Genomic DNA, 24989 nt, shown 5'->3' on the forward strand with positions numbered 1-24989 from the left:
TGGGCACTGCACTATTATCTTTCTTCTTTGGACTGTAGGAATCACTTGGTCCATATATGAGAAAGCCACAAAAATGTGTCTGGACTAGTGTATCAATATGGCTGCCACTCCAGAGAAAGGGTTACACAGGAGAATTCAGGTCAGAGACTGCATTACTTTAAAGTAAGGCAACCTTGATTTAGCAACTGCTTCTGTGCAAGTTCACATCAAAGGGTTCTACCCATATGAAAGATGAAAAGAAAAAGGTAGGTAGAGGGGATAAGAAAGTTTTTCTATATGACTGGGAGCCTGATCATATCTTTCAACACGTGGACACGTGGAGAGAAGAGCAAGAAATAGGATGTACAGCTGGCTCCATCAGCAAAGATGTTGGGAAATATCTGAGGAATATTATTGTGTTCAATGTTGAGTTTGGTATTTCTCTTTTTCAGACCAAGAAATGTCCTCCCCTTCCCAAAGTCTCCCACCCTGCTCAGAGGCTAACGCAGTGTTTCCCAGATACCTCATTGATCAACATGCGACTGGCCATGGAGAGTCGGGTCTTGGGGGGGAAGTGGCTGGTGATCATGATTCGAAGTCCAGCCTCAGAGAAAGAAAGCTGGTGAGGGTAGGCTGACAGCAGCTCATCTACCATGATCACTGACGCTTTGCGGTGGAAATTGGCTAGGGAAATTAAAAACACAAAGTAAAGAAAACATTGAGGCTAGGAGCAGGAAGGAGATATTAATTTAGACTTCTTTCCCTTCCTTTCCTCCCCTTTCCTCCCCTCCTCCTCCCTCCCTCCTATCTACTCATTTATCCATCCATCCATCCATCCATCCATCCTCTCATCCACCCCTCTATCCTTCCTTCATCTACCCAATCGTCCATTTATCCATCCATCCATCTACCCACCTGCCCATCCTCCCATCTACCTTTCCTCCCTCCCTCCCTCCCTCCCTCCCTCCCTCCCTCCCTCCCTCCCTCCCTTCCTTCCTTTTTTCCTTCCTTGCATCCATCCAACCATCCAACCACCTGGCCATCTATCCAAGGAAGGCTGTAGTGGGCAAAATTTAGAGAAGAGTCAAACTCTTCTTTCCATAAGGCTCATTGATATAGCTTATTTGAAATGTCTTGAAACAATTTAAGCATCATTCACTGGCACAGTAAGAATGAGTGATAACCTAAGAGAATTCTTCCGTGTCTTCAAAGGATTTTTTTCCCTGGGCACAGGAAAGATCCCAATAATATTTAGTAACCCTTTCTGCCTTTCAAATGTCAACAGTGTTCAATGTTCTGAACTGTTAAAAGCTGCAGAACTGACTTTAATGTCTAGTGGAGGGCTTAGTGGAGAAACACGAACACTGCTGTAGCCCAGTCTACGAGTAGGGCTGACAAACAGGCGTAGGTGGCTGAGCTGGCCACATTACAGAGGCCCAAGGTCCAGTGGGACCCAAATTGGTGCACAAGATTTGCTGACAGGCCTGATAAAAAAGTTTCACCAAGGCCCAAGTTCCCTCTCCATGAATGTGCAATCCGAGCACACAGCTCACAGGTACCTGGACGTACACTCTCCTGGTCCTCACTCCTGTTTTCCAAGCCACTAAACCATCAAATGATCTCTGGAAACACTGACTAATAGGAGGTAGCTCTTTTTGGTTCCCTAAGAGTATTCCTTTTATGGTTAAAAACTCTCCAGAAGAGATTAAATTCTGATGTGGGATGGCACTGAATACTCTAAAGTCTTTGGTTAAGCATAAGTAGAGAAGTGTGCCACATAATCGATTTTCAAATTCAAATAATTACCCACAGATTTCAAACTCAGACATATATTTGAAAATAACATAGATTTTCTAATTTCTTTTTTGTTTTTCCTACAAAGCAACCATATGGGACCAAGCAGAAATAAACCCACACATTTTCGGAGGAAGTTAAAAGAAATTAAGTGAAAAACAAAACACATTCTAAGGCAAATGTAAATGACAATTTTCTATGTTCCTCTAAGAAAGAATATTATTAGGGAGCACTATCTTAGTTCTTTTAGTATATCAACTGCTTAATGAGAATGAGAATCTATTGACTACAAAAATTACTTTGTAAAAAAAGGGCGAGGGAGTAATTTACCATGTCATTTTTCAGCTTGGAAACTGAGGTAATGTGGACTGAAAGTGAATTTGGATATAGTAATACACTAACAACAATTATCGCAAATGGAATATTTTACATATTTTATCTCCTCTACTCGTTAAAAGGTTATCCCCATTTGGGAGAAGAGAAAATCGAGGCCCACTTGCTTCATGGTTATACAGCCAAATTGTGACAGTCAATACCTCAAACCACCCTCTCTCCCCAGTCTTCTCTCCTATATGGTCCTGTCCTAATTCTCCCTCCCCCTTGTCACTCCCAGCAAATGTTTTGCTCAAGAACTTCAGGAAACTTTCCCAGGCAGCTCATCACCAAGTATGACTGCCCCAGGATGTAGCCAAAGGGAGGCGGTGGGTGGGGGGGACCAGACCCTTCTCTCCTTTGGTCTGCTCTGGGACAGGCAGCATCCGGCCAACCCAGCCATGGCGCCCTAGGCAGCCTCCCAGTGCTCCTTCCTTGGACCCAGGCTCCACGCGGTTACCTTTCTTGAGTAGCACCACAGTTGCGTCACAATTGCTGCTGTCATCGATTTCTGCATTGTTGGCTAAGCCGTTGACCATGTTTCCAGTACCTTTCGTTCTCCTTTCGAAGCACTGATGGATGCAAGCGTTATATCTGAACAAAGTAATGAGCAGAAGGAGTCTGTCAGCATTTGCTGCTGCCCCATTTCCCATCCCCCATCCAGTGTTGTGTGCAGCTCCCAGTCTAGGTGTGTTATTGTCATTGTTATTATTTTGTCCTCCTGTTTTCCCTGCAGAAAATGCACCCTGTCCTATTTTCCAATTTAAGGATCTATGGTAAATGAAAATAAAACCAACATTACATAAATAAATAGAGACCCACTGCTTTCTTTGCAGCCTCTTCAAGGTCAATGGAGGCACCCCAGGATTGAGGTCCCCTGCTTGCAGTCTGTGTGTGGAAGGGTTGCCATGAGGCTCAGTGGGATGGGCAAGGTCTACCTTCTTTTGGCTGTGTCTCCAGGACCCACTGCTGCAGGGACCTGCTCAGTGGGGGGAAGGAGGAAGGAGCAGGTGTCACATCCACGCTGCTACCCAGTGTGTCACAGGCTGGCTGGCACTCTAGGTCTCTGTGTTTGGTTTTCTAAAGTCACAGGTTGGGATCCTGTGAATCTCTTGTTAATGCTGTATTAGGGCGCCTGGGTGGCTCAGTCAGTTAAGCATCCGATTTTGGCTCAGGTCATAATCTCATGGTTTGTGAGTTCGAGCCCTGCCTTAGGCTCTGTGCGGACAGCTCAGAGCCTGGAGCCCGCTTCGGATTCTGTGTCTCCCTCTCTCACTTCCCCTCCCCTGCTCACTCTCTGCCCCACCCCCTCTCAAAAATAAATAAACATAAAAAAAAAATTTAATGCTGTGCTATAATTCCAGGTCTGATGGGCTGCTGGCTTCATGGAAAAAATTCTGGGCTATGATCCTTAGAATGACTGAGTGAAAACATTGTGCAGTTCATCTTACATGTGTGTTAAAAAAGGAAGAAGCTTATTCAAATTCCTAGCACGTTTTTGGCAGGTAAATGTTCTGGTCCCTTTATCTTTAGTATTAGAAGACCTCACCCCCCTTACCAAAGAGGAATCCTAGAAAACTCTTGGGGAAAGGGAGGGGGCATTGTTCCCAGGGTGTTGTAGGCCACTGCTGCTTTTTGCCCCGCTCGAAGACCTAAAGGCCTTGGTGGCTTATTGGCCATGGGACAACCCACTGAGGTGTCTCTCCAGCTTGATCTCTGGCCTCCCAGAGGAACTGCAGCCAGGCATGGCAACTCTAAATTGCCAGCTGGCAGGCCACTCAAGCTGTATTTCCTCACACAAGCTTCTCTTCCACACCCTTTTTGCTGCTGCAGACAGGAGGCTCTGTGGAGTACTCTTCACTGAACCTATGCTTCAGTCAGAGCAGCACTGGGTGGCTGGGCCCACTGGGATATGACAGCTATCGTGGAATAGATGGAGGGACCCTCTGTGGCTGGACAGCCCCTTCCTGTACTCCCTGGGAGTTGTGCTTCACCCTCCATTGTGTGAGGGAGAGAACATAAAACTAGTCAAAGGTAATGGTGGTTTCTGTGAAAAGGGAACCGGGCAGGCCAATCCTAGAGCACTCTTTATAAGAGGTGGAGAACAGAACCAGAACATCACTATTTTGCAAACCTAAAGAAATGATGGAGCCAGATCCTGAGCATCAGTGGCTGCCAAAACCACAGACAGGAGACATCAATGTGCCTGTTGATGGCAGAATTCACCACCACTTGGGACACAGTCTACCTTGAACTGGATTGATGGCTGGCATATAGGAAACACAGAGCTCAGAAGAACAGGATGCACCATAGTCCCGGATGTAACCAACAACTTCCAAACTGCGGGAGACTGTGTAGCTAATAATACAACTTTGTCGAAGAATAAATTGCAAGGAAAAAAAAACAGATGGGGGATTTGTAGATTAAAAGTTGGAGCAACTCGGGGCACCTGGGTGGCTCAGTTGAGTAAGCACTTGATTTGGGCTCAGGTCATGATCTTGTGGTTTGTGAGTTTGAGCCCCGCATCAGGCTCTGTGCTGACAGCTCAGAGCCTGGAGCCTGCTTCAGATTCTGTGTCTCCCCCTCTCTCTGCCCCTCCCATGCTTATGCTCTGTCTCTCTCTGTCTCTAATAAATGAACATTAAAAAAAATTAAAAGAAAAAAAGGGGCACGTGGGTGGCTCAGTTGATTGGGCGGCCAACTTCACCTCAGGTCATGATCTCACGATCTGTGAATTCGAGCCTTGTGTCTGGCTCTGTGCTGACAGCTTGGAGCCTGGAGCCTGCTTCAGATTCTGTGTCTCCCTCTCTCTCTGCCCCTCCCCTGTGCATACTCTATTTCTCTCTCTCTTTCTCTTTCTCTCTCTCTCTCAAAAAAAAAAAAATAAACATCAAAAAAAATTTTTTAAGTTGAAACAACCAATTATAACAAGTGACATTTATTTGGATTCTGATTTTAAAAAGATTTATGAGATTAAAAGAAAAATGTAAGAAATAACATTCATGAGATCATTAAAAGTTTGAACACAGATTTGGTATTAAATACACTAAAGAAGTAGCACACACTTTCGGGTCTGATAATGACACGGTGGTTGTGTGAAAAGTGAGTCCTTTTAGAGATGTGTACTGAAATTTTTACAGATGAACTGGTATGCTGTCTGGGGCTTCAAATCATGTGGAGGGAAGGAAATGGATAGGGGTGTGGGCTGCTGGCCATCAGGGCTGGTGATGAGCATGGGGAGTTTGTTATACTATTCTGTTGGCTTTTGTAAATATTCAAATTCTTCTTAATGAAAAGGTCTTCCCACTTTCTAAACTCAAGAAGAATATCTTGTCCTACTGATAGAGCTATGGGGGAGAGGCAGTATTTCTGTCATCTTGACTCAGAATCCATAGATATACCAACTTGCAGTGCAACTGTATGTTACACATTTATTTGGATTTGGATAACAAGGAAATAACACTACATGTAGTATTGTTACGAGAGCTTTCTTGAAACCAGATATCGGTTAATAACTTAACTATGCTGTCACATTTCATCCTTACAAACAACCTTTGTGGTAGGAGGCATTATGAATCCTGTTTTGGAAGAGAAGAAACAGATTCAAGATGGCTGAATGACTTGGCCGAGGTCTTACTGCTGTGACCAGACAGAGCTGAATGTGACACCCTTGTTCTCAACCACCAAACTACACTGCCTCACCTGGGGGCCAAATCCCAAGAAGGAACCCAGATATACAGAAATCAGTCCTCACTAAGGCCAAGTATGTCTCATGCTCCCTTAAGATCTTTGTCTACTTGGCCAAACTAAAATTGCTTTTTGACCTTCACCCAGAATTTTTAAAGTCATCCACCCAGGAGGCAGCTGACAACTCTAATATATGCTGTTTTTAACTGATGCTACTCAGTTTTATATTTTTAATTGAATGTTTTAAATTTTGTGCCTGCACCCTGAAGCTATTTTATTGTGGAGCGTGCAATTTTATAAATCAGATTTTATAAAGCCTAATGATTAAAGCCTCTGATTGTGGATGGGGATGGCTAAAGAGCAGAGATTTCAATTTAGAATTTGGGACCAGAATTTATGCAGAAAATTCTGTGAGCACAGTAGCTGCCATTCCCCATTTTATTTGAATCCTGCTGGTTTGAGCAGCTGGAAGGTTGGTAAAGTTAAGGCATCAGCAGAAACACACCTCATTAGCTTTCACACTGGGCATAGTTTGGGGGCGAGGAGAGAAATTGTTCACAGTGTTATCTTAATGTACACAAGCCCTGCCAGCAACTCATGGGCTTTACGATGCTTCAGTAGAGGGGTGCAGTGGTCACACTATGCATGCTAGCAAAATTCCTCAACCTTCCTTCCCTTTAGACCTGCTCTGCTGTGAGCCTTCCTTATTCTGTGAAGCCCCTAGTGGGACAAACTGTCATCTAAATTCAGATTCAAAACCCAAGATCAATGTTGGGCACAGAGTAGTACTCAGTCAATTCTCCTGGAATAACTGACTGATTCACCTTTTCAAAGGGGAAGAAAAGGACGCTTGACTCTTTGGGAACTCGAACTTAGAGCCTCAAAAAGTTAAAAAAAAAAAAGGGAGTGAAATAATCAATTTAAAAAACACTGAAGAAGATGTGTGCATTATTGAGGCCTCCTCATAGTGGCCCTGATTCCCTAATGGTTTTGCTATTTAAGAGAAAGAAGAGCAAGATTCTTTCAAAGACTTTTCTTCTGAGGTCTAGAAACTCTGGAAGGCCTGTGGGCCAACTCTGGTTTTTGGGGGAGCCCATTTAATCGGTATTTTTAAATGGAAGGTGATGAGTCGTAAAAGCACCTGATTCTTTGTCAGTTACCCCATGGTAACTCCATACCAGGATACACTAGAAATATGCTCTTCTAGTAACAAGACCCGGGTATCAGGACAGCTCCGGAGGTGAAGGCTGGACGCCATATTGAGTGGACTGATGGCAGATCGCTTACAGCCCACACTGAACATCAGCTAAGCCTGTTCGTACCTTTACTCTTAATGTGACGTTTGCCAATGGCCAGACTGATTTCTCCAAACACATCTCTCAGACACTAGTGGCCAGAATTAATTTTTGTCAGACCTCAACAGGAAAGACAACTTGACATGTCAAATTCTAGACTGCTACCTGATATGTCCAAACTGGAAATTTCTGAACGTGTTCTACTTTCATGCCCCCTGAGAAGTAGCCACATATGCTGGGGAAGTATGGGTTAATTTAGAATGAAAGAAACAGTTCCCAGGGGGTCCAGCAGCTGCAGCATGAAGTGTCTCTGCATTATTTATAAACTCCTCATCTCAATGGTACTTGGCAAAAAGATGAACCAGCAGGTTCACAGCTTTACCTTAGAGTAAGGGAAACACCAGCAATTTAATTCTTGATACAAAGAGTAAGCCACCCAAACTCCAGGGAAAAAAGAACGTATGAAGTGGTGGTTTTAAAATACATCTGCAAATTCTTTGACGCTCCTCCTTTTAAAAGGTGAAGCAGATCCCTTGAGTGTGGGCTAGACTTACTTCTAATAAATAGAATATGGCAGAAGTGACAGTGTATGACTAGTGACAGCAGATTACAAAAGGCACTGGGGCCCTTCTAGCTGTCTCTCTTGACTCACCTGTTCCCTTGTTGTGGAGACACTCAACCAACCCCAAGGAGAGGCCTATGTGTTGAGAAACAGAGGACTCCAGCCAACAGACAGTATCAGCTCGCCAATACTGCAAGTGCACCATTTTGCATTCCCAGTTAAGTAGGTGATGGCCACCCCAGCCAACCTCTTAACTGCAATCTCAAGGAAAACCCTGATCTAGAACTCCCAAGTTAAGTGCTCCTGGACACCTAACTGAGAAGTTGTAATGAGATAACACATCCTTCTAGTTTTAAGCCACTACGTTTTGGGGTCATTTATTACCCAGCAATAGATGACTAATACAATATGAATAATGGAAGTCTGTAGGTTTTTGATCCATGGTTTTACTCATCTCTTAATTAGCTCTGGTCCCATCTTCATCACCCTATATAGAAGCATAACATAGTGCGTTTTACCTCCTTTCTTGTTATGAAAGAGAGTTTAAAGCATCCCAAAGAGCCAAAAGCTAGGTTGCCAGGTCTTAAAGAGGGTGCAAGGGTTTGTCAGATCTCTCAAGTTAAACACTAAAAGCTTTGATTCCGTCATCACATGTGGGTTGGAAGAATCTTTGCTATTGTTACTAATCAAAACTGCAGTGATTCACAGCAGGTTGCTGAGGGGACCAATGAGTTTGTGACAGACTGCATTGAAAGCTGGTCAGCTAACTGCCCTCCCCTCCGTTTCCCTTTTCACATTATCCCATAATGCTAAATGTAGGAAACAGTTTTGGAAAAGAAAACCAAGAAGACATTTTACTTACTTCATGATGACAATGTAGACAAGATACATCAGCACAAGGACTAAAGACTCCCACCTGTGTAAAACCAAGAATGGTTTGTTAAAGGAAGTCACCACAGACAGGCATGCAACACACCAGCCTGTCTCTGAAAATCCATGTGATGTCAATGGCAGTCAAACCAGGTGAGCAGGGCAAGGATGAAGTGAATGTGTGGACTGGCTACAAATATTTCCTGGTCTGTAGACATTTCTCCATTGCATACAGCTTTAAATGCACTTTCTTTTCCTTCTCTACCTAAAAGGAAAATGCTCCTTCCCCTGTCATTCACTCACCCAGAAGAGTTCTGTGAGAGCAGCAAGTCTACCATAATATTGCTGAATATAGGCCTGTATTTATAAATCTGTGCACAGCTTAATCATTCACTAAAACTATTCAGACATATTTACAAAGGGCAAACTAAAGGAATTGATAGGGGGTGACAGAGGGATTGCTGGATACAGAGGAGTAAGGCAAAGAGAGAGAGAGAGAGAGAGAGATGGGATGGGGGAGAGGGAGGGGAGAGAGAGAGAGGGAGACTGGGGGAGATATAATGGGAGAGGGAAGAGACAGGGGGAGAGAGAGAGAGAGAAGGGGGAGAGAGAGAGAGGGAAAAGATAGAGGAAGGGGGAGGGAGAAGAGAGGGAGAAGGAGGGATAGGGGGCATGAAAAGGGAAAGAGAAAAAACCTAGGCAGGGAAGATGTCAGCAGGAAGGATAAGAATGGACAAGTGGAAAACGGCCAAGAGAAAGAAAGAAAAAAATAATGAAACCTACTGGAATGTACCTTGAGCGTCCGATAATTTGAATACTCCTATTTTCTTCATTTTAGTAACTTTCCATTAAAAAACTAGGGAATTTGATTTCTAGGTTCCCCTTTAGCTGTAGAATTGGGGGAGGAATTCTGGTTTCAAGAAGAGGTTACTGGAGAATGGTCTATGAAGAAATTCTAGGTCATGCCTTTCTTTCCAGTTTTTCTTTTCAAGCTCCATGTCTAAAAATTGACCCTCAGGGGTGCCTTGCTGGGATAGGAGGTTAAGCATACAACTCTTGGTTTCAGCTCAGGTCATGATCTCACAGTTTCATGAGATTGAGCCCTGCACTGGGCTCTGTGCTGGCAACATGGAGTCTGCTTGGGATTCTCTCTCTTTCTCTCTCTCTGCCCCTCCCCCACTCATACTGTCTCTCTTATAATAAATAAACAAAAACAAAAAAAAATTGACCCTCAGGAAATATGTGGTCAAGTGTAAAAAGGATGCACACACAAGGGTTTTTGTTGCCGTGGTGTTTATAAACACGCAATGCAGGTAAGAAGCAAGACAGTTACAAGATGGGAGCCTGGGTACACATGTTAGGACACGTGCATCCACAGGGTGGGCTCCCATGCTTTCGTTCAGAATGATAATGCAAACGTGTGTGTATGTGGTATAGAAAGTGCTTTTGATGCTAGTAAGAGAAGAAATCAAGGGGTCTACACCTCTCCACCTTCTGGCACATTTCTGGGCTTCACTCTTAGTAAACCATCTCAAAGAATGCATACACTTCACTGCAGCACTGCACTTTCCCTTGGCAAATCCCTCTAATGTCCACATTCATCCATCTGTTGAAACACTTGTCCACAGCACCAGCGACCTCCATGTGCATGACTCCAGGGATGGTTCTCTGTCATCCTGTTCAATTTCCCTGCAGCATCTGAAGGCTGGGCACTTGCCCTCCTGCATACAGCACTCTCTTCTGACTTCCGAGAGGCCACGCTCCTGGTTTTCCTCCTGTCCCCTGAACTTCTTCCCTCTGCCTCCTCCACTTCCCCAGCTGAACCTCTAAATAGGGGGCCCTCTTCTCTTTTTACCTACCTGTCCCCTGAACTTATCCTTCCCTCTGCCTCCTCCACTTCCCCAGCTGAACCTCTAAATAGGGGGCCCTCTTCTTTTTTTACCTACACGATCTCCTTAGGTGATGTCATCTGGTCCTCCTGACGTAAACACCAGCCCACATATCCACTCCACTCCTCTTCCTGGGGCTGTGCTCATATATCACTGTCGATGTATGTCCCATGTGGTGTCTCAATGCACGTCGGAACAGAATTCTTAATTCCTGCTTCCTGGCTTTGTGCTTCCCCAGGCTTTGCCATCTCAGCCAACTGTACCTCTCCCTGCCCAGTCAAGCTCCAAGTCTGGAAATCAGTCTGGAGCCCTCCATTACCTTTGCCTCACATCCATCACAACCCTACATCCCAAATATTTCCTGAATTGTTGGATTCCATCCACCCTGCTATTTGCTAGTCCACCTTAACTTCAGCCTCTGAACTGGTTTCTGCGAGGCTCCTGGGTCATGTCATTCTTCTGTTTAAAGCTCTTCAACTTCTTCCCAACATAGTTAAGAAGAAAAAAACAAAAGCTGCCTCCCCATTCCCACCCCGCAAAACCAGTTCTTTTGTTTTTTAAATTGTTTGTGCCCCATCACACTGTGTCTGTGTTCCATCACACTGGTCTCCCTTCATTTGCACACGCCAAGTTCTTTCCTTCTCTCCAGAGCCTTTGCACTTACTGTTCCTTATGCCAGGAATACTTTTCCCTTTATTCCTTGGCTGGCCCCTTTGATCCTGCAAATGCCAGCTGAAATGCCACCTCCTCCAACAAGTCTTCCTGTCTACCCCTCCTTTGCTTTCTATCACATGACCTTGTGGATGTTTGCTAAACAGGTGACCAGTCTGTGATTTCCATGTTGATTTATTTATTCATTACCTATTTATATGTAATGCCTGTTTCTGGCAGTCACTTCATACCACTCCTCACATCTGACCCCCACCTCAGTTATCTGGTTTTTCATCTTCCAGAGACTTAGAGCCGACCCCCTGACAGCTGACTCCCCCAAGCACATACCCCTTCCCTCCCCGGCTGCCCACTATTCTCTTCTCAGCACACAGTAGTCCTCAGCTCATCTGTGCAGGGCGAGACTTCCTTTAAAACCCACTTTCAGTTGTAAAACACCTCCTGAACATGGTTTTTACCTCATTAAAACCAGTGTATTATGTGGCATAAAGTTAATTGGGAAGAATAAGATTTTATTCACAGCCTTCATTTTGAAGGAGGAGATACCTGAGATCAGAAGGGATGCCGTATAACAGCTTGGATGCATTTTAATAGACTCGGTGAGGGTCACCAGAAAACAGACCCATGTCAACGAAATATTTCAGCTAGGCTGAATGAAGTCCAATGCTTTGTAAACAGGTATATTTATACTCTAATTCCTTTAGACCTTTTTTTTTTTCCTACTCAAAACAAGCCCTTCCATTGCAGTGTTCAAGTCAAGTTCTCTTCTGTTACGTATCAGGGATGCTTGTGAGATGGGGGTTCTCTGCTCCTGCTGACATTTCAACTTGGGTTGGTCAGTGTCCAGACTCAGGGCTCACCCAATGCCTTCTCCATATGAAATACACCAGGCTCTCTAAGGCCTCTATGACATCCATCTGCTGTCCTCTCTGCTTTGGGGCCTGATGAAGAGTTCATTCTAGTTTAATGCATTCTAGTTTAATGCTTTTCAGAGTCCCAAGGCTCCCCACCTCCTGCCCTTGCCCCCTATCTCCAATGACCCTGTGATGACATGTCAACTGTCTCCCTTCTCTCTAGCCCAAGTTCTGTCTAGCCCAAGAGAGCCTCCAGGTCAGGGCTGAGTTTGGTTTTGTGTTCAATGTCTGGTTCTGGAACAGAACCTGGCATTCAGGAGGTGTTTAGGAAACAGTTGTGGAATTGGACAGAGTCCACATGCAGACCTCTAAGGTCACAAGGCTCTTGTCCCCTGGCTTCCCCTTGGGGACACTTCTCCATCTGCCTCTCCTGACTGCAGCCTATCCACTGTCCTCTGAGAACCTGGTCTTGTGGCATGATCTCGGTTTGTTTCTTCCTTTCCCACAAACTTCCAATTTAAACCGCCTTCAACTGGCCCCTGGTTCTCCTGCCAAAGATCATTCTTTCCTGTATTGGGAGGGTTATTCCCCGTTACTCCGTATTCTCACCCAGAGGGTGAGGCCCTGCTTTCTTATGGTCCAGAACAGTGAATGCTGGTCCCAAATGCTCCACATGTAGATATGCTCCAAGTCATGTCCCCTGGCTCTCCTTTCTCTCCCAAAGTTACAGCTTGAGGCTCAAAGAAGAAACAAGAATATCAACCTGAATCCTTTTGCTTTCTTATCAGGACTTCAGACTCACTGAAGACATATTCCAAATTCCTTCTGGCAATATTGTGGGCCTCACTGAGCTGTCATTATGGATTCAGGTTGATACAATGCATCTTAACCGGTGGATCTCTGATACTTTCTATTTTAACTGTAATCTTTAGGGGTAGTTCTCTAACTGAGAAGCACCAAACATATGAAGAGCACCCTGCCTCTGGCTTGCTAATAGAACTATAGAACCCTACGAGTTGAGACAGTAAGTGGGGACTACTGGATCTGAAGGAGGGTGGTCCTACCTCCAGGATAAATAATGATTGGTCTAGGGGAGCCTGGGTGGCTCAGTTGATTAAGCGTCTGACTCTTGATTTTGGTTCAGGTTATGATCTCATGGTTTGGTTCTTGTGAGATTGAGCCCCGAGTTGGGCTCTGTGCTGACAGCGTGGAGTCTCTCCTGCAGGCATGTGCATGCGTCTCTCTCTCTCTCTCAAAAATAAATAAATAAAACATTTTAAGAAGTAATAATGATTAGTCTAGAGTTGTAATTCTATCCTGCCTGGCCACTTGTTGGTCAAGGTAGACCCAGTTGGGACCGAAGAGATGTAAGGTGGAAAAGAGCCTTCCTTCTTCCTTCTTCCTTCTTCTTGCTGTCAGTCCGACCTGATGCCCGGAACTGCAATAGCCTTCTTGACCATTAGGAAAGGCCGAGAGAAATGCGGAGCCATCTCGTACCACCACCATCTGGGGCGCTTGTTATGCAAGAAAAATAAATCACTATTTCTTCAACACGCTTTAGCTGGCTTTCTGCTACTAAAAACCTTCTGCTTGCTACTTCTTGTCTGATTGTGACCTGCTGCAGACACTGAACCAGGAGCGGGAAAGCCGTGTACAACAGGGAAGCCTTGCCTTTGTGTATTTGTATTTGACAAGGCTCATAAAGAGTACTCTTGTTTCAGGGAGCCTGGGTGGCTCAGTCGGTTAAGCGTCCGACTTCAGCTCAGGTCATGATCTCATGGTTCATGGCTCTGACCCCCGCGTCAGGCTCTGTGCTGATAGCTCAGAGCCTGGAGCCTGCTTCGGATTCTATGTCTCCCTCTCTCTCTGCCCCTCCCCTGCTCATGCTCTGTCTCTCTCATCTCTCAAAAATGAATAAATGTTAAGAAAAATGTAAAAAAAGGGTACTCGTTTCAAAATAAACACAACTGAAATGAGTTTCCTTTTGAGGATTTGGGATGAATTGGTTACCTCCCTTGAAATCGCTAGGACATGATGGAATGTTCTACAACAAGGAATGGAATTTATCATTTAGTAATACTGAAATATTATTGTGGTCTAATTTGTACAGGTTGAAGCAGCTGGCGTTAACTGAGAAATCAGAAATCAGCTCCTAGACACACCTTTTCAGCAAAGCCAATGCTTGTGTTTGGCTGGGTATGAAAAATACCCAGTATTTCTGGTGGACGGCGAAAAACACCTTAAAGTTCAATATACTTTATATTTAAACCAGGAGCTGAGATCCCTGGAAGTCTAGAAGCAGTTACAGGTCCGTGGTGTAGACTTCAATTTCTTAGCCTCACTTGTATGAAAAATGTCCTCTGTCAGCCCATCCACATAACAGCAGTCATTATGTAACAGGCGGCAGTCTGGGAATGATGCTCTGATGCCATGAGCTTCCTTGTTCTTCCCTGCAACTACTCCTGTGCACGAGTTATGATTCTATCCCAGCCCCGGCTGGAACAAAGCATGCTGGGAAATTTGCACCTCATTCATCCATGGCCTTCCTATCTCTTTACTCATGTGGGAGCATTGGTGCTGAAGCTGGGGATCTGAGGACCTCAGAATCTGGCTCTTTGGAGCAGGCCCAGGGTTCTAACCTCCTAACATCTGTAGGAGATTTGACCTTTGAATGCAGAGGAAATGGTCTCTCCCTTTCTTGCTCCATACCACCTGAAATATCCTAAAAGACACTTTAAAAAAGTGTTTATTTATTTTTGAGGGGAGGGGCAGAGAGAGAGGGAGAGATAGAGAATCCCAAGCAGGCTTCGTGCTGTCCGTGCAGAGCCCAACACGGGGCTCAAACTCAGAAATCACGAGATCATGACCTAAATGGAAATCAAGAGTTGAATGCTTAACTGACTGAGCCACCCGGGTACCCGTATCCTAGAAGACATTCTGAGGATAAGGACCGAAACTGGCTGGTCACAAAGCCTGCCTTTGCCAGCAAAACCAGGCAGGCGTAGAAAGAGAGCTCTACTTAAGAAAAACCAACAGGAAACCACCCATGGATATCCTTTCTTAAGGTTTCTGCACAGACAGAACACACACACACACACACACACACACACACAAAACGGCAGAAAAATTGCTGAGATCAACTGTGATCATAACTTGTCTGTATAGAAGCATTGTTAGCTAAGAGCAGCAACACTGAGCAACTCTTAAGCACCTACTGTTTGCTAAGGCAAAGTGGTGGTCATGCTAAATGTGCCATCAGTTTGAGAATATTTTTGCAAGTTTTCTTGTTCTGCACTTAAGGACATGGGGGGAAGAGGTCACCACTCTACCTGGCCACTACATCCAGGTGGATCCCATGAGGCGGTTCTCCCTCGCTTCTGACCTCTGACCTGAGACATCTTAATCCCAGTTAGCCTGCTCATCACAGTTTCCCAAAGAAGACCTCTTTATTTTTTATGGGTTGATATAAAGATTACGTGTCTTAAAACAAGTTTTCCTAGCTGTCTTTTCCTCGCCCCTCCTGAACAGATGAGAGGGAGAGTTGGCAAAAGTATACTTAAGACCCTGCCTGATGAATAACATTTACCATCAATGAGACAAGTTCGTCTGCAACGCCCAAATTCTGAATATCAGAGATAGCCTAAGACAAAGAAATGTCACTCTGACAAAGGGCCAGTTGAAGGCTCATTTTGCTGAAGGCTCATTCTTAGCTTTAAATAATATCATGAGGGGTGCCTGGGTGGCTCAGTCAGTTAAGCATCTGACTTTGGCTCAGGTCATGATCTCGTGATTCATGAGTTTGAGCCCCGCATCAGGCTCTGTGCTGACAGCTCAGAGCCTGGAGCCTGCTTTGGATTCTCTCTCTCTCTCTCTCTCTCTCTCTCTCTCTCTCTCTCTCTCTGTCTCAAATACTAATAAACAAAAAAAAAATAGTATCATGGAAATTGTTTACCTACATTCCTACAGTGCCACACTTATCTATCCCTAAAATGCTATTTCACATTCCTCTATATCTACAGATCAAATGTTTGAAAAACATAACAGGAATGCACAACATACCCAATTTCTATTTCTATTCCAAACATATTTGACTTGTTTAGAACCCACCTGAAAAATGGGGATTTGGATAGTTGGCCCAAATGCACATGTTCCCATATATTTAATTTGGTTTAAGTTTTGTATCCATCAAAAAAAATCACTGATTTTTCATCGGCCTAAGATCATCTTGAATGTCAGGCAGAACTTTAGTGGGTTAAGGATAATGGAAGTGACTCCATCTCCATTTCCTAAGATTTACATGGTATTTGAATATGCCAATGTGGTTTGGACACAATTTGAAAAGATTAGTCAAATCTTAACCACGACCTAGCAAATGGCTAACTGCAGAAAGGCACAGCTAAGTCATGCCATCTAACCTGGCTGATAGAAGTATCAGCATCCCCAATGGAAGGCCACCATCCCAGCCCAAGGGAAAAGGTCTCTGCTCTGTCAGAGCTAATTTAGTTTCTTTGCTGCGGTCAAATGGGTCCCAAGAAATGTTAGTTGTTCTAAGCTGCCATGACATCCCCCTTTCTTTCCTAAACCCTGACTCTGGTCTTCAATATATTTTGCTCTGTAACACATCAAGGAGAAATTGGAGGGGAAAAAGAGGTACTTACCAGGAAACTTGTTCGTCATAAATGAACTGTAAAAAAAAAAAGAAAGAAAGAAAAAGAAAAAAAGGACAATTAGACATACACACATATGCAATGTCTGTATGCATACGCGTGCTTTATGACTGCACGTCTTCCAACCCATGTAGCTGGTTTGGTGGGAATCAGGCTGGGGCTGGCCTGGAACACGACGAATCTGCAGATAAGCTTCCCTCTGTGCTGGTTTCATGTGTGGCTAATGTTAGTGGCAGGAGGTGGTGTTGGCGGATGGGGGTGGCACGTTGAGGAGGAGAGAAGTAGCAGACCATCCTGTCCCTCCTGGCAATTTCTGTCCAACAGTGCAGTGAGAGGAATGCATGACCCCCTGCTATGCAGAGCAAGCCGCACTGTAGAATTTTAGATCCAGAAGGGGATGGGGAAGCCTGGCAGGTGCTTGCAAGCATTAGCCACTTGTGGGCCACCTGTAAGACGTCTGCATGTGCCTGTGCACTCTGTAGTACCTTTAAGCTTTCAGGCAAGCATGCAGACTTCTATGTACTCAGTATTTTTTAAGTGGACCTATTTTGTTTGTTTGTTTATTTGTTTCCCTAAAAGAATTTACTTTCAAAGGAAACTCTGCATCACAACCAGAAGTAGAGAACCAGCTTCACTTGCCACCAGTGTGCAGAGGGTGAAAAATAAAATGTGCTGACAACAGTGACTGAAAGTCTCAGCAGGGCACTGTGGGCTGCCCATGCCCTGGGCCACGGGCCTGCCCTTTTGCTAAAGGAGATAAGCAGGAGTCAGAGGCAGCTGGAAGAAATACAAGAACCAAATGGAGATTTTGCCCCGATCAGATAGTATCCAAAAGGAATACACAACAAAAATTGAATTCATTTAACCCCTAGCTCATATATCATTCCAAATCACTTCTCACTTTCGGGGAAGAAGTGGTATAATTTTGGCCCTTTGATTCTATATGGGGAAACGGAGCCACAGAGAACACAAGGAATTTTCTTGAGGGTTCACAGAGTTTGTTCTAGAACTCGGGCCTGGCTCTTAAATCTTCTTTCCATGACACATTTATGTGCCCAAACGGTACACTGTTGAAAACAAGTGGGAATGCCTATATATTAGTCAAGCAGGAAGCTGAGCGTTTCTTCATAGCTTGCACCTTCCACCTTCACCAGATACGATTGCTCTGGGTATGATCATCTCTGAGCAGGTGGCCCTCTGGAGACTCTAAGGCAGAAGAAACATCTGGGTTCAAAGTGTCAGTACTGCACAGATTTGGTAAAGTCAACAAATGACACAGGCATCGCTTCGGTCCCCAGAGATCAGAATAACCATATGTTGCGAGAGAGAGGCAGAGACGAGCAGGGGAGGGACACAGACGAGCAGGTATGGCTCAGAAGGCACATGAAAAGACCTCTCTCCAATTATCCCAAAGGCGTAAAGACAAGAGGAAAAGAAAGGGTCCTCACTGATTTGTACTCACACTTCCTGACAAGACATTGACAAAGATGTTGTCTTCAGCAGCTTTGTGACTCTTGTTATGGGATTCAACAGGTTGACATTTGCATGGAAATGTCAAACCAGAATGGGAAGAGAATTAAAGAAATAAAGGAAACCATCCCGTGATCTAGGCTGGATGGTATGCAATCCATCCCTTGGAAGGCTCCCAGACCCTTTTGTATAATCACCAGCTTAAAAAAATTATTGTTGAGAAATCATGGGACAGAACAAATGATTTAAGATGGAAAACGTTTCTATTAATTGAAGTTAATTCAGTATCAGTCTCGAGTAGCACGCTGGAGCAATCAATTCATCGTCACTTAAGAGAGCACGAGACACTGTTAAAGAGTTTATTAAAGTGCCAATTTAATTTTCGCGTATCAGGGAAGGCAGGCAATACTGTATAATATAAAAGCAGCTATAATATAAAAGAAGCCCTTATTCTATGCCATGTGACGGACAGGTGGGGGCATAGATCAGTATGCCTCTAGTGATTGATTATCTCAGTGATCATAACAATGGGAAAAAATCAGAATAGGCTGAATTGTACAAAATGAGAATGGAATTTACACAGGACACAATGAATCAGGGAATAGTGGGCTCTGAACTAGATACACAATTAAGGGGCATCATGAATCCAACGTTAAGGCAGTGGCTGTGGCCAGGGAAGTTGGGGGTGGGAATGTGCTTGAGGGAGGCAGGCCAGGAAAGCGAAATGTCCATGGTCTCCCTACAAATTCTGACAAATGGTGGTGACCTGGAAGACTCCAAATAACGGATGAGGGATATCCCATCACTGACCACTGACAGCCAGGAGCCCTTAGCTACCCTGTGGCTAATGAGCAAACACAGTCTGGGTTTTAATCAACTTCTTTAAGAAGATTGGGTGGGAAAATGAGAGGACTAAAAAAAAAATAGCAAAATAGATAAAAGGAAATAAAAGTTAGGCCTTTAAGAAAACCTACGAGGAAACAGGAAAGGAGGCGGACGGCGAGTTATGTCTCTGAGCCTTGTTGGTGGCCTCTGGATGAGGTTGAGCCACTGATCATCACACACTGAGAGGGCTGAAAATGAGGAAACTGGCACTGTTCACAGAATGTTCCTGTGGGAGAGTATGGCACTGGACCACCCTGACGCAGTGCTGGAATCGCTCTTTCTGGAAACTTAAAATGACAAGGACAGGCAACGCTCCCACTTGACATTGCTGATGGTTCCAGGGAATGGATTTGTTACTCCTAACAGTTTTATTTTATTTTTTATTTTATTTTATTTTAGTCTATTCTATTTTTCTTAAGGCAAATGTTGAATATCACTCTATATTTCCACACTCTTTCCATGGCTAAAAGAAGACGAAACCACTGCCTTGGCCCCTTACAGCGGCATTACTAGGGTAGAAAAAAACCCCGAGATCGTTTATATAGGTACCTGTCTGAAACAGGAAATCACACCCCCACTCCCACCCATTCACCACTAGGTGGTGCTCACGTCCTACCCTCTGCCTGTCCATTCTGCCAAGGCAGTGAGTGGGGTTGGAAGAAGTCAGATCAAGTCCATTTCAAGGCTCCATGAAACTTCCTGGTAGGAGGGTAAGCACCTCAAAACAGACGGCTTCCTAAAGGAATCTTCAGCCAACGTTGGGGAGGCAGGACATGTTCTGAGTTGGGGACAGGCAGGTCCCTCAAGCTCATGCCACCACTCAAATCCCATGTTGCAGTCGAGGGTCCTGCTGTGTGGCCTTTGGAACTGACTCACCTTTATCCTGGTCAGGTTTTTGAAAACGAGCCTTGCTTGGGGAAGCATCTCTTTGTGCTTTTCTGGTTGTGTTTGTGCCAGACACTGCGGCCACCCCCAGTGACCACACATGGGTGGTGCTAAGTGGCACCTGAGCCCCAGGTTTGCTACACACGGCTGGTCAGCAGACCTGCTCTCTGACCCCAATGTGATTCATCCAAAGCTACCTTTGGCTTCACCCTTAAGCTTTCCACGTGTTCCACAGACGAGCTAAATGTGAACACACACACGCAAGAGTGATTTTGAAGAAAAAAAAAACCTCTCTTTTCCTTCAGGCCTCAGACAAACAGTTGGGTACCATGGAAACCAGCTTTCAGTCCTAGTATCTGCTCTAGAGTTCTTCTAAGAGAGATAGGCTTACAGCAGGCAGGTGAATCCCTGGGTGACATCCCAGGGAACTGCTAAGGATGTGGCACCCTCAAGCAGGGAAAACACGGGCCAGGAATCGCCCAGGTGTGTGGACAGCAGACAGCCTGGCTGGCTTCTGAGCAGAGAGGCAGGTGGCTGTCCCCACACTGCATGTCAGTCCATGGATTGGCTTACCACAAGCTGTAGCCATGGAGCAGAAGCAGCCGCACTGAAGAGCCTGAGATTTCCGTAGCTTGTGTTACAATCACTGGCACCATTAGGATGTTCAGCAGCACACGTAATAGGAGAAAATCAACACCAATGTTGTCTTTCAAGAGACTAAAACCTTGAAAAATCTTTCCTCCCTAGATGGAAATGGAAGCTGCCCCTGCCGCCCCGACTTGTCACTCAACAGAATGGAGACGCCCTCGGGAGATGTGCCCAAATGGAGTTTTGACTTCCTCAGCTCTGGGGACTGGGGTGCAGATGGCTTAGGCGAGGCCATCTGAGGGAAGGCCTTCTGAGGGAAGGAATCTGATGGAATGCACTGGAAAGCTGCTGTTATGCACTGATATGGTTTACACTTGAAGGTTAAACAGGAGTTTCGATGTCAGGATCTCTAGCAGGTGGACGACAGTGGTGGGAGCTGAAAGAGGGTAGGAAATAAAGACTATCTAAAGGCAGGGCTTGAGCAGAACTTGCACTATGAGCAGGGCTTGAAGTATGCAGAGGCAGGATACCAGGGGAAGGAAATGGATACAGGGACAGATTTAGGATACGGGGAGGATAGTTTGCTAAACCAAAAAGGTTGGTTTGCTGGGCAGTGCGAAACCAGAGACACATTAACTACAACTTCCAAGTTGTCTTCCTTATGAAAGACAAACGGGTCCTCTCTGCATCCCACAGTCTGGCTGACCCACTTCCATGCTCCTGGAGCAGACCCAAGGAAGACACGGCTTCCTGGTGTACCCCGACATCATTTAGAGCAGGCCCCTCCTCCTCTCAGGGGCAGGGATAATGACACAGGCCACACTTTGTATGATCATCGTTGATTTGTTTAAAGAACTTAAAATTTCTCACATTCATTCCCTGGGAGAATCTTCCAGCTTCCATGGTTATTTCTCACTTTGCTAGAAGGGGAGCTGAGACGTAACAGGGGTACCATGAGCATAAATGAGTTTCAGTGTTGCTGAACTGGAGAGAGAAGAAGCAGGGAGTGCCTTGCAAGAAGGGGGCCAGGAAGGAGAGGCCGTGAGCCAGAGGGGCAGGGCCCTGGAAGCCAGTGGAGGGGTAGGGGGAAAGGACAGGCATCAACATGACTCTGACATGTCTTTTCTCTCACAGATAGGGCAACATAAGAAGATTCTGGATCAATTACAGTCAGCTGTCTTAAGGAAGGAATTCCAGGAGAAGGAAGGCAGAAGCCATTCCCTTCAGTCTAAAAATAGGAAGAAAGCACAGCCAGCACATACTTACTCTCTAATGGTGGACTGCATGGTGGGTGAGGGAAAACAGGATGATTTCAAGATGAAAAGGCAGATTTGATTGGAGGGGGAATCCAAATTCTTTTCTAGGGAGGCACAGATGTACCATCTTAGACACCTCCTCTGGCAAACCTGAGCTATTGCTGCTCCCTGACCCTGGGCAAGTCCCTGAATTTCTGGAGCCTCAGTTTTGCCATCTGTAAAATGGGACCCATGTAATTCGCTGGCCTGCATAGTCGTGAGTACTGAACTAGAAATCCTCCATTGACAGACCCAGCACTCGGTCTTGCAGTATTGAGTCTATGCTTGTTAAAACTTAGGGAAGGGGGAGCCTGGGTGGCTCAGTTGGCCAAGCGTCCGACTCTTGGTTTTGGCTCAGGTCATGATTTTATGGTTCATGGGTTCGAGCCCTGCATTGGGCTCTGTGTTGATACTGCAGAGCCTGGTTGGGAATCGCTCTCTCTCTTGCTCTCTGACCCTGCCCCACTTGCTCTGTCTCTCTCAAAATAATAAATAAACTTAGATTTAAAAAGAAAAAACTTAGGAATGCCTGTGAGAATGTGCATATATTTTCTACGGATGGATTTGCTCGCTACGACTGTGCTATCCGGTATGATAAGCACTAGCCGCATGTGGCTACATACATTTAAATTGATCGAAGTTAAAATTCAGTTCCTTGGTCTCCTTAATTGCAAACCAAGAGCTCAAGAACAACCTGTGGCCCGTGACTACACTCCTGGACAGTGCTTCCCAGGCCATCTCTGGCGGCTTGGTCAGCTAAGTGGTCTCTCTGTGTCCCCACAAAATCCCCTTGGGATGGGGGATTGCAGTCAGAAGAGAGGGAAGCGTTACCTCGGATGGGCCTCACCCCACATGCCCATGCTCAGTTGCCCCAAGGGCCCCCCCAGCTGCTGCCAAGTGCTTACCGGGCCCTTCTCCAGGTAGGTGGCCTCCTGAGTCTGGATTTGTGAGCCAATGAAGTGATCTAGAACCTGTCTCTGAGGCCTATCCGCTCTCCCAAGAGGTTTCCCTTCTCTTAATGCCCACAATCTGCAATCTCAAAGCAGAGACGAAGGGTAAAAATAAAGTATTCCTTTTTAGGGCAGCTGTTAGACGGAGGATGTAATGAATCATTTGCATTTATGTAAATTACACGATTATGTAAATTACAGTAACATTTCAATAAAAGGGATGGGTGGGGCCCGCTGGAACTGGGAGAAAGTAGGGCCAGGCAGAGCTGTGCTGCTGATGGACGTCGGTTGGGGGTGGGTCACCGGCGTGGGACAGATGCAGCAGGACGGTCTGTAAGAGTTTGCAGATGCACATAAGGACATGCACCAAGAACCCAGAATGCTTTCAGAACCTAAGAGGGGACACTTCTCTTGCAGAGAGAGACTCAAGTCATGGGGTGAGCCTCTGGGCCTTGTGCAGCTTCCCCAGGGCCTGAGGCTTCTCTATGTGGAATGTCACCAGGGCTAGAGAGAGTTGTCTGATGGGGCGGGAAAGGCAGACAGACACACACTGAATGTTTCTGATACTTTAACTGCCATTGACAATAACACATTCTTAATTTCTTCTGCTTTCTCCCTTCAAGACAACAACAAGCCAAGCAGAAAATAGCACAGAGCCAAGGTAGATGGAACCCAAATATCCAAGTGAACCGAGTCCCTGGTCTCTAAGTTAACTGTCTTTTTTTTTTTTAATGTTTATTTATTTTTGAGAGAAAAGGAGAGCAAGTGGGGAAGGGGCAGAGAGAGAGGGAGACACAGAATCTGAAGCAGGCTCCATCCTCTGAGCTGTCCGCACAGAGCCCAATGCGGGATTCAAACTCACTCACCGCGAGATTATGACCTGAGCCGAAGTCAGACGCTCAACCGACTGAGCCACCCAGGCATCCCTCTTAGTTAACTGTCTTAAGCCCTGTTGGTTTCAGTGCGTACATGCTTGTCTTGTTCCTATGTGTTTGCTTGTTGGTCTTATCCATCTCTCAAGCCAGCTTCCATTTCAGCTGCTTCAGACCCAGGTAATCACGACTGTCTGCACTCTCCTGGTCCAGCGGCACAAACGTCCCTGTGGAAGCTGTCTCTCCTGTTGTCTGGATCCAGGGCCCCACAGTTTGTCCTTGGGGCGCCTCTGAACGGGGGTCTGTAAGGCCTCTCACTGGGATGTACATAGAAATAGCCATCTGGTCCCACTTAGTCCAGACTTGCCCTCTGGGTGAACGAGCTCTTTATTGCATCCCCCCAGGGGACCAGGAGTTCTGTCTTCTGAACATTTCAGAACCATAAAGAGTGGGTAGAAGGTTAAAAAAAAAACCCTAATAGTTAAAATAAATTGTTCGGATGGTTGGTAATTATTTGTGGATAGGAGGAAGGCTTTTAAATACAGGAATTTTAAGTGTCCACTGCAGGGTCCCATAGGGAACCCCATATTATATAAGGAAGGCCAGAAGGAAAATGATTTTGTTACCATGACATTGGGGGAAACATAGAAAAAGGAGAACAGGAAACCCTGATAAAAACAGCGGGTGTGAGCAGTAGCCTGGGGCTGGGCCATGGAATAGATTTGGGGACACTGAGAAACCCTTTCTGCTAAATGCCATGCTTCTATGTATGACTGTTCTACTCCTTACGCCAGTTTTAAGACTTATGTGAAAATGACCCCAAAAATGAACAGCAGTCAGAAATCTAGACAAGTGGGCTGCCACGATGTCTTGTGTTTGAGAATCTCAACATCTCCTCTGGAAGCGATCACTGCCAGGCAGCAGAGGACTTATCCCAAGGAAATGGTGTCCAACCGCATTTGAAGTTGAGTTTCTGAGGTGAGCATGCATCAGAATCACCTGAGGGGCAGAGAAGATTGTGACCAACATTCAACTTCCTGGGCTCTCCTCCAGAACCTATTGGATTGAAATCTCAGAGTTACACCTTTTAGATAAGAATGTTGGGTGTTTCCAGGGTGCACTGAAGTTGGCAGGACACCAGTAAAAGTCAGAAGAGCCAAGACTAAACGCTGAGGACTCAAGCTTTATCTCTGCCATTACTTTCTAACAGTGGAGAAATGTAATTTTTCTCAAATCGGAAAACTCCAGCCTTGACATCTGGTCTGTAAACACACAGTATAGACCTTCAGGGAATAGCAGAGAATCACTGGCTTTTGCACCTTGCGGCCAGCCATCTGAGGAAAATACAGAGCTGCGGCAGCCTGGGTATTTCAGCTGGCTCAGCTCTGTGATTCACAGCCACGCAT

At 45.4% G+C, this 24989-nt stretch overlaps 1 protein-coding gene across 4 annotated transcripts in view; it reads right to left on the minus strand.

Annotated features, from left to right (window-relative positions):
* The window catches only part of SLC24A3 (solute carrier family 24 member 3), a 486823-nt gene that overhangs the window by 39790 nt on the left and 422044 nt on the right, over nt 1-24989 (minus strand). For all 4 annotated transcript variants that reach the window (XM_086701591.1, XM_086701590.1, XM_086701592.1 and 1 more), the window contains 4 exons: nt 16630-16655; nt 8552-8605; nt 2606-2739; nt 503-663 (listed from right to left, as the gene is read on the minus strand). In XM_086701591.1, the coding sequence (XP_086557717.1) occupies nt 503-663; nt 2606-2739; nt 8552-8605; nt 16630-16655 (375 nt within the window). The remainder of the gene's footprint in view (nt 1-502; nt 664-2605; nt 2740-8551; nt 8606-16629; nt 16656-24989) is intronic.

Source organism: Puma concolor, chromosome A3 (genome assembly GCF_028749965.1).
Source record: "Puma concolor isolate L17-30 chromosome A3, mPumCon1.1.hap2, whole genome shotgun sequence".
Lineage (NCBI taxonomy): Eukaryota > Metazoa > Chordata > Mammalia > Carnivora > Felidae > Puma > Puma concolor.